Source organism: Anguilla rostrata, chromosome 3, assembly GCF_018555375.3.
Source record: "Anguilla rostrata isolate EN2019 chromosome 3, ASM1855537v3, whole genome shotgun sequence".
Lineage (NCBI taxonomy): Eukaryota > Metazoa > Chordata > Actinopteri > Anguilliformes > Anguillidae > Anguilla > Anguilla rostrata.
Genome location: NC_057935.1, coordinates 70839076 through 70848508, shown reverse-complemented (window position 1 = coordinate 70848508; position 9433 = coordinate 70839076). Strand labels below are relative to the sequence as shown.

The 9433-nt window shown below is 48.1% G+C and overlaps 1 protein-coding gene across 2 annotated transcripts in view; it reads right to left on the bottom strand.

Moving 5' to 3' along the window:
- Positions 1–9359: 9359 nt before the first annotated feature.
- Positions 9360–9433, bottom strand: part of satb2 (SATB homeobox 2) — a 60329-nt gene continuing 60255 nt past the window's right edge. For both annotated transcript variants that reach the window (XM_064329591.1, XM_064329592.1), the window contains exon 13: positions 9360–9433. This exon is cut by the window's right edge. In XM_064329591.1, coding sequence (XP_064185661.1) covers positions 9393–9433 — 41 coding nt within the window. In that variant the 3' untranslated portion in view covers positions 9360–9392.

Genomic DNA, 9433 nt, shown 5'->3' with positions numbered 1-9433 from the left:
TGCATTCTGGGATGGAGAAGATGATGCGGCAGTGGAGGAGAAGGGCAAGGCAGTGTCGCAGTGGCGGGGTGGGAGTGCATTCTGGGATTGGGAAGATGAATGCCCCCTCCACTGTTAGACACTCGACTCTCTCTCTGTCCCTCTCTCTCCTTCTCACACACACGCACACACTCACGCATACACACACACACGCACACACACACATACTTACATATACACACACGCACACATACATACTCCACGGGCTGGCCCTTAACCAAGGCCAATGATACACTTGAAAAAAAAATGAATTAAAAAACATTTTACTAAATATATGTTTTTTGGGTTTGTCAGAGGTTTGTTATACATCATCTAAACTCAAAGAGCCTGAAAGGGCCTCTCAAGGCCTTGGAGTCACCCATGGTAATGTGCAACAGAGACCCCATGAAAATAGAAAAGATTGGGCTGCCAGACACTGTCCATCGCTTGCCGATTAGAACCAATTAACCAATTAACTGTTTGCAAAACTCCTGAGCAAAACACTTTGATTGGTTTACATCGGTGAGCTACTTAAGGCACTGCATGATGATGACTGCATCAATGATGAGGTTCACGAAGCTCACCATGACCTTCTGACCATGACCTTCTGAGGTAGTCACGTTTTCATCGTGATGTTGCAGCGCATTTATCTTGACCGTAATGCCGACACTGACAGACACTGAGACAGGTATTTCAGATTTCTGTCCGGAAAAGTTGATGATGACCTCATCACTTCTTGATTGATTGAATGGTTGCCGTTTAAATGTGGCTGAAGTTGATTTGTGAATTTGTGGATTTTCCTTAATGTCCATTTTTACCCAGTTATTTTGCACTTTTCCTAAACTTTCAACTTAGTAAAACCACAAGGCTAGTATAGATTTGAAGTGCTTAGAAAGTCCCAGAAATGGAAGCTAATGGAAAAATGGCTGCTGTGACCACACATTGTCAGATGTGTCCTTCCCCAAACTACAAAAGCCTGGACCCATTTCGCTTTTTCTCACACAGTGACTTGGTCTGTGAATAGGTTTTGGGTGTTCTGACTCCGTAAAAAGGTTGTTTGATGCAGATCTTCTGTCTCAGATACAGAAAACCGGATGACCCAAGGTACCCCAACCTGAAGGCGCCTGTGATGGCCTCAACCAGCCAACCAGTCGCCTGCCCCCCCCCTCCCCTCCCCAGGGGTCTACTGGCCTCCAGCATCAACCCCAAAAAGAAGGTCCTCCATGTGTGACACCCGTGGCTGTGCTATCTGAGGGACGGAACTCTCGACAGCCCAACCGAACCCGCCCCTATCCCAACCCTCCCGTGGGTGGCCTGGCCATGTGCTGGTTTGCAGTGTGAAGTGGAGCTAATGCCATAGTTAATGGATTCTGATAGAGTCCTGCAGGGCCAAACGTTTTATAACTCCCCCCCTCCCCCCCCCCCCCACCAACCGCCCCATCCCACTCCATCTACCCCTTCCGAATGTTGTTCCCCTCTAAAACCCTCCTCTGTAATCACAAACAGCCACAGACCTGGGGAAAAGGGTTAAAGTGAACCAATTGAGCAAATAATGAGTTGAATTAGGAGATTGGGTGCGGAGCGGGGTGCGGTGTGGTTGGGAGCGGGGGGTGCCAGAGCGCGAGTGCTGTGGCGAGCGGAGGGCCGCAGTGCAGGATCGTGGCGGAGGGCCAGAGGCGGCTCAGAAGGTCATTCAGCGAGACGAAAGGCTGGCAGGAACGGGGCAGGGGGTCGAGGGAGAGAGAGAGAGAGGGAGAGAGAGAAAGAGGAGAGGGAGAGGGAGAGAGAGAGAGAGAGGGGAGAGGGAGAGGAGAGAGAAAGATTGTGAGGAGAGAGGGAGGGAGAGGAGGAGAGAGGGAGGGACAGAGAGAGAGAGAGAGAGGGAGGAGAGAGAAAGAGAGAGAGGGAGGAGGGACAGAGGGAGAGAGAGACTTACAGAGTGAGAAAAAGAGATAATGTGTGAGAGAAAAAGATAGATAGTAGTACGTTCTATTTCTGTAAGGGAGTTACATATGCTATAGGTAGGGGTGATAGAGGCACAAAGGAGAGGTTTGCCTGCTATAAGGAGGAGCAGGGTTGACAGGTAGGGAAGTTAAGCTCTGAGAGAGAGAGAGAAAAAGGGAGAGAAAGAGAAAGAGAGAAAGATAAAACAGAGAAAGAGAGAGAGAGATAAAGAGAGAGAAAGAGAAAGAGAGAGAGAGATAAAAAAGAGAAAGAGAGAGAGAGATAAAGAGAGAGAAAGGGGTGCCATGGAAACCCGCTCCCCTGCTTTAACGCGGTTATGAAAAGTGGTCTTTTTCACACTTGCAGAATAATAAATACCTTCAAATTATTGTCAGGTGGCTCGGCGAGCCGACAGGACACGAGATTGCAGGAAGTTACCCGGCCTCATAAATAAATCCTTAACGAAATGAGCCTGCTTTGCATCCCCCAACTGCACCCCGCACCCCGGGGGGAGCAGGCGGCAATATCCACGGGCCGCACGAGAAGGACTCCTTCCGCAAAACAAATGAAATGGGGGGGGGGGGGGCTTCCGCTAGCGGGAGTTATTGCTGAAAATGGCGCCCCATAAACCTGCTGGTCACCTCTTTTTTTTGCGTGCCGATAACCCTGTAACTGATTTGCATAATGCGCACAACTTCGTCAAATGGATTAATGGGATCTGACTTTGAGGGGAACAATAAATAAAAAATTTAAAAAAATTAAGTTTACTCGTGGTGCTCACTGCAAGTAAAAATTATTTTGAAACTAATTATAAATTATCAGATTTTGTTTTCAATAAAGTTTGATGAATAATGTCCCCCTAGCTCTGTTTCAAGTCTTTCTCCAGTTTTTCACTTGATGGATCTACCCAGGGAATCTCAAAGAGGAACACTCCAACCACACTTTAGCCACCCCCCCCCCCACGCTTACACACAGTCCAACTGAAAGAAATGAATAACACATACACAACAGTTTGACAACCACGCCATTGCTTTCATTGGATGCATCTTTATTTAAACAACGACAACAATTTGAAACAAAAAAAATAAAACAAAATGAAATTAAAAACCAAACAAAAAACAAAACAAAACAAAACCTAAGAGCCTAAACAAATGCACATAAGTTAAAAATTAATTATCACTTAGTGATAACGAAGAGGAGTTTGATTTACATGGATAAAGATAAGGACCGAGACGGTCATTCCTACTCACATTTGTCGATGATGATGATGATAGCAATAACAAAGATGATGAAGATGGTGGTGACACGACTGGTCCAAATGAACGATGTCTTATTTTCGTCTCACAAAAAGGCGGAGCATTGTGCTTTATCAAGAGGCACTACAAGAAAAACGAGAAGAATACGCCCGGTCCCCTTCCTTCCCCCAGAAAGGAAAAGATAAAGAATAAAGTGGCAAAACAGAACAAAGGGCCATCTTGAGTTTGGTCATTGAGGAACTGCAGTTTTGGCGTTAAACAGGATGATCAGACTTCAACGTCAAGGAACAAGACTCCCCTTAAGAGAGACCCAGGAGTGTGAGGAACACGAGAAGAGAAGAATGTTTCTGTTTGCCTGTCTGTCCTCCAGTATGTCCATCAGTCTTCCCCATCACTCGACTGTGTGGGGGTGTGTCTGTGCTGCCGATCCCCTCCCAGAAATAATTTTCGTGTATCTGAGCATCTGACCGATGTGTCGCGCTTTGCCTGCTCGGAAGTGACTTTAACCATTTTATGGTGCCACAAATGTGTGATCAGAGTCTTCTTGACTGAGCATTCTAATGCTGATGTCACAATCACTGCTGGCAAACTGAAAGCAGCGGAGTTCTAGAACGCGGATTTAGAATGTTTAAAGAACATTCCAATAAAAAAAAAAAAAGGATTAATTCCAAGGATGAATCATGTTTAATTGTATCCCTGTGCCTGTCACTGACTTTTAGCGACTTTATTTTTCACAAAGCTGGGGGAAAAAAAGCACAACTCGAGTGAGCTAATGGGCCTCTTTAGGAACAGTAGCAAAGGTGGCTCAGAGAAGGGCATAGCCAGTACGACAGGGGCTGCAGGCTCTCGTAGATACTTCCCGATCAGCAACTGATTTACGCTTGGATCGCGAAGTGAGATCACTTCCTGTCCGGTTAATGACTTAGAATGAATTACTGAGACGAGATGAATTACTGCCACAGCCAGCAGATACAGCCGCCCCGTGAAACAAGCTCCTCCTGGACATGCACGACACACAGAGGCCTTTAAGATGTTCATATTCACAGATTCAAAAGCTTTGGGAGAGTTGCCCCTGAAAATGACAGTCTAAGATTATTATTATTATTATTATTATTTTTTTTAGCTAAAGGAGAGTTCCAGCATCAGCACCATTTTGGCAGGCCTGGAGCAACGAGCACCGATCAGCCTGCCGGATTCGGCCTCCAGATCTTTGTTCTCAGCGCTCTAAATCTCCAAAACGCTCGCGGAGCGTCTGGGACGGGCGTCACTCCGGCCCCCAATTATCCCCCATCGCAGCGGGACGGTGATTTTCCTTTAGCAGCGGGTGGGCGAGCGGACGGGAGAGACAATGAGGACGGGGTGGGGGACGGACGATAATGGGACGCGACCCCAGAACCCCCTGCCCCCCCGTCCCACCGCTCATCAGGGGAGGCGTTCGGGGTCCTATTGTCGGCGCGCTCCCCCTCCTCCCACGGCTCTCTCTCTCTCTCTCTCTCGGGAGAAGGGCGAGGGAAAGTCTGTGCTCACGCTGGGCGAGACCTGCCCCCCCCCCCGCCCCCCTCCCGCGGCAGGTTAAACGCCGTCCCGCGTCTGTCAGCCTCCGAACAGGCACAGCCGCCGCCGCCGCCGCCACCGCACACGCTCAGTGTGGCCCTCGCCTCTGCCTCCGTCTCTTTAGACTCAACCGCCGTTTCGGGAGAGCGGGGGGGTGCGGCAGGGCTCATCAGCGCTGCTTGTCTGCGCTTGGGCCCCCGTGGGGGGGGGAGGGGGGGGCACCGGCTGCTGGGACGGTAATAACCAGGCTGAGCTCGGCGCCGCTAAGTGGCCCGTTGATTGACAGGTATAACTGCGGCGTGGGTCGGGCCGGGCCCGTTCGCGGGCGACCGGGGGAGCTCGGCCTCCTCGGCTGGCGATGGCGGTACGGCGGCCGGCGGGAAAACGGATTCACGCCGAGCGCTCGCTCGCAGCGCGCAAAAATGGTTTTCATCAGCTTTCCTCTCTCTTTAAAAAAGAAGAAAAAAACACACACACAATGAAAAATAGCAGATGTACATTTCTGCCATTTGTCGACAAACGTGGGTCTTCTAAGCGTTTGGAACCCGAACTTTAAAAGGGGCGGATTTCCGTTGAGGAGATAAGGAAGCTGCTACAAGCAAAAAGGAATTGTGGGAAGTGAAAAAAAGGGAAACTCGAGAGCACAAGCCGGAATGGTTTGAGCCAGACAGCCCTAGGCCCAGACCGAGAGTTGCGAGACTTAGCGCAGTTCTGCACACCGCAACTGAACAGAACAGACCCTGTTCAATAACATGCCAGCCCTCGTTCTATTTAAAAAAACACATCTTGGTCGCGTGGGACAAAAAAAGAGTTGCAATATCAACACCAGCATATCTGTATGAATTATTGTCATTTTCCACAAAATGTCTGTGGCTATTAGAAGGGCCTGCTTATGTGGCTTTTGCAAAGCTTGTAATTGAAAGGGATGGGAGCCACAATGACATTGCATCACGAGCGGCGGGGAGCTGGAGTCGAAAAAGCTGGCATCAAAACAGCCCGTCGCTACGCCGCTACGCCGTGGGTCTCGCAAAAACCCCGCTCTGGGTTCACTCCCGAGGCTAGTCCCCGGGAGCAAGACGCTGGATCCTCGACGTCTAAGAGGGGTGGAAAATCTAGGATGAGTGATGTTTTGACACACAAACGGGAGTAGGCTAACCCCAATGTAGCTCAAGTTAATGCCTGGATGTAGCCTGGCTATGCTCTAGCGGTCGGCTAGAAAATGTTTTCACTTTTCAACCGAGTGTGGCCGGGAGTTTTTCACCTGAACGCCCAGTCATGGTGTTTCGCCGACCTTTTGCCACAAAAAACGTTGACTGGGATTCACTGGGGAATTTAGGACGAGGCTGTTATTGTATTCATGCTGGAGAGTCAGACTGCGGAAGTAAGTCTTTTAGTCTGGGTCTTAGTCTGGGTTTTAGTCTCCAGGTTTAGGACAGCTTTATAAACGTCAGCCCTCACCTTTCTCTGCTTGTTTCTTTTTTTTCTTTTTCTTATCTTTTCAAAAAAAAACTTTTTTTTTTTTTTTACAAAAAAGACCAAAGGGAAATATAAAGTTTGTGTGAGTGAGTGCTACAACTTAACACAAAGAGTTCCAAAGCAGGCCAAGTGCTAAATCACAATAATAAATACCGTCGTATTTTATAAACATCTGTTAGGTCTGTTAGGTATCTGTTAGGTATAGTGTCACCCATTGGACATCAGACGTTATTTGTGAATATGAAATGTGAAGGTCACAGATATACTAGAGCTAATGAAAGCGTAGATATAGAATGCGATTCTTGGATGCTGCACCCAGAACTTCATATAATTTTCAGTTTTATTGTATTGAATTGAATATGAATTGCTTATTTGTTTGATTTGTAGCTGAACTGACTTTTTATTCGAAGTCATAACAGATTGCTTCCCGGTGTCACTTGAGAAGATGCACCTCAGATTAGCACAGGAATTAGGTGGTAAGACACCCTTAGGTTATATGGCACATTTACCCATTGTAAACCGGTGTGTATAGTACAGCAATTACGTAGTAGTTATGTCGTCTTTTTCACTTAGGATTTGCTTGTGCCAAAATAAAATGCTTGCCGATTCTTTTTTATTCTGAGAACTTTAGCAGCACGTGGAAAACTGAGATGACAGTCAAACCAAAATTTAACTTTTACAGTTTGATCAGGCACCAGGGCAAAACTGATACCAATGCCCAACAGAAGAAAAAAAAAATGAGATAAGACAAAGCAACAATGAATGATTGATTCAGGCAAGTCTGTTGTCCACGGATGGCTCGAGTAGCAGGTGGCAGGTGACTCCAGAGAGCCAATCAGAACGATGGCACGAGGGGTTGCCATGGTTTGTCCACTGTTACATCACAGAGAGACCTGCTATACCCAGTCCAGTACAAACATACACGGCCTGATATTGATTCATACACACACATTTATATCTGTAATATAGACAGCAAGCCAATCCTTTCTGGCTCATAAGAGGATTGTCATTGTCTGCAGCAAAAGCAAAGTTTTTATTTCTCATCTTAAGATTTTTGGGTTTGACTCAAATTTTCTTGTCCAGTTCTGTTCTCTTTGGAAAAGTACATATATAGAATTGGCAATATACAACATTAAGACTGTTTATTTAATAACTTCAGTAACTATTTATTTTTCTTTCTATTTTTTGGCAGTGTTTTTCCCCTTAAAATATCTCTCATTTCCAAAAAAAACAGCGACCAAAAACCACACACCAAAAGCCAATATTAGACCAAAAAAAAAAAACAACAACAAAAAAACAGCAACAACAATATAGCAACCGTAATAATAACAACAACAATAACAATAATAATAATAATAATAATAATAACAATAATCATGGGTAAAGATAGCAATAAATAGGGTTGTGGAGTTGAGTGTGGGTGGGTGCGGTGAAACGGGACGGGGTCGGCCCCCGCCAGAGGAAAAAAGGCGGGAGAGAGACAGAGGGAGGGCATCGGAGACGCCGTATATAACTCGGTACATCGTTCAGTCACTGCCCGTTCTCCTTGATTTTTTTTTTCAATGGGCCGTCCTGGACCCACAACCGGGTCCCTCGAGAGCGACCGACGGCCAGAGGGGGAAGTCTTTGCCGCTGGGTAACGGGCTGCCAAGACAGCCCAACAACACGACGTGGCTATGGGTGCAAGAGCTGTCTAAAATCAACAGCGGGAACCACAGGCTCGAACCACAGGTCACGCAAAGAAGCTCCACCCCACACATCCTTCTCCCTCGCCGCACCCTCCCCCCCCCCCAATACTCACACACAAACCCCCCTCCCTTGCTTCCTCCCTCCCTCCCTTCCTCCACTCCCTCAGTTATTCCTCCTCTCCCCTTGTCTCAAAACTCTCACCTAGTGCGTCTTCCATTGACTAACTTCCCACTAAGGTCCACTTAAGTGCAAAGGGAGAGAGCTTGGGTGAAAAAATGATTCGATAAAGAGAGAGAGAGAGAGAGAGAACACTTTGGCAACAGCAGAGCAGCCTCGCAATGTCTGTGAGAATACAGTATCTTGGGTTTCTGTCCGATGGTCTTGGACACAGACAGAGATGGCAAGAGGCCAGAGACCAGCACTGCAGGGCACGACTGTCAAGCTCCTCCCACCTCCACTCGACATCCAGGTAAATTAGGGACAGCGGCGGGGTTCCTGGGTTGATGGTGGATGGATCGACCTCTATGGAAGGTTGAGTGACAGACATGCGGTGGGGCTGCTGTTGGGAGGAGTTGAGGCGAAGTGACCTCTTTAGAAGAAGACGACCCATCGTTACTCTTAGGAACTCTCCCAGGGATCCCAGGGATACCCCAAACGCAGAAGAGAGACCTCTACCCGCCCACCCACGGGGTACTCAGTCAGGTACGAGAAATAGAACCTCAGAGTTTCTGGGCCGATGACTCTTAAAGTATGGATTGGGCGTCACCTTAAGATGTCTTCCACAGTTTGCAGTGAAGGACTTGATGGCTGGTGACCCCGGCTGGGCCAGAGGTTTGGCCTGATAACGGCCTCCACTCTCAACGATCCTATCGCAGACTTGGGTTACAAGCTTGGGGGAAGCCATCCCTCCTGGGAGGAATATTTGTTTAACCCCGGGTGGATGGGTTAGAGGTTCAGTGAGAAGAGAAGCCATTGGACAGAACAACCTCCTCTGGGATGACTGGGAGTTCTGATTGGCTCATTTCAACAGTCTGAAGATGGTTGAGTCCCATTGTCCTTCAGTCTTGTCTTCCTTGGCTTTGAGGATTCGGATAAGACTGCAGTTAGATTGTCCTTCCTCTGAAAGGTTCTTCCGTGTTTCTCACTCACAGCACAGCCCTGTACCATGGATCTCAGGCATGGTGTTTTAATTACCTTCACACTCCTCCTTGGGCTGTGAACAGTCAACACTGAGCCAAAAGTCTGTCTTTCGTTTTTTACGTGTCCGCCCGGCCATCTATCATCTCTGTCTCTCCTAGCTTCTGTGATGCTCTCACCCTCCACAGTCCTCTTGGAATTTCGACTCTGCGGCCCCTACACCCCCTGTCTGGAATCCCGGACACCCCACCCCCCCCCGCCCTCTCCAATCCCGAACCCGCCCCCTCCCCCCCTGACTCTCGCTGAGGGACGGCCGCATTATCTCTGGTGCTCGCTGGTGTCCCGGGGGCCCGGGGAGG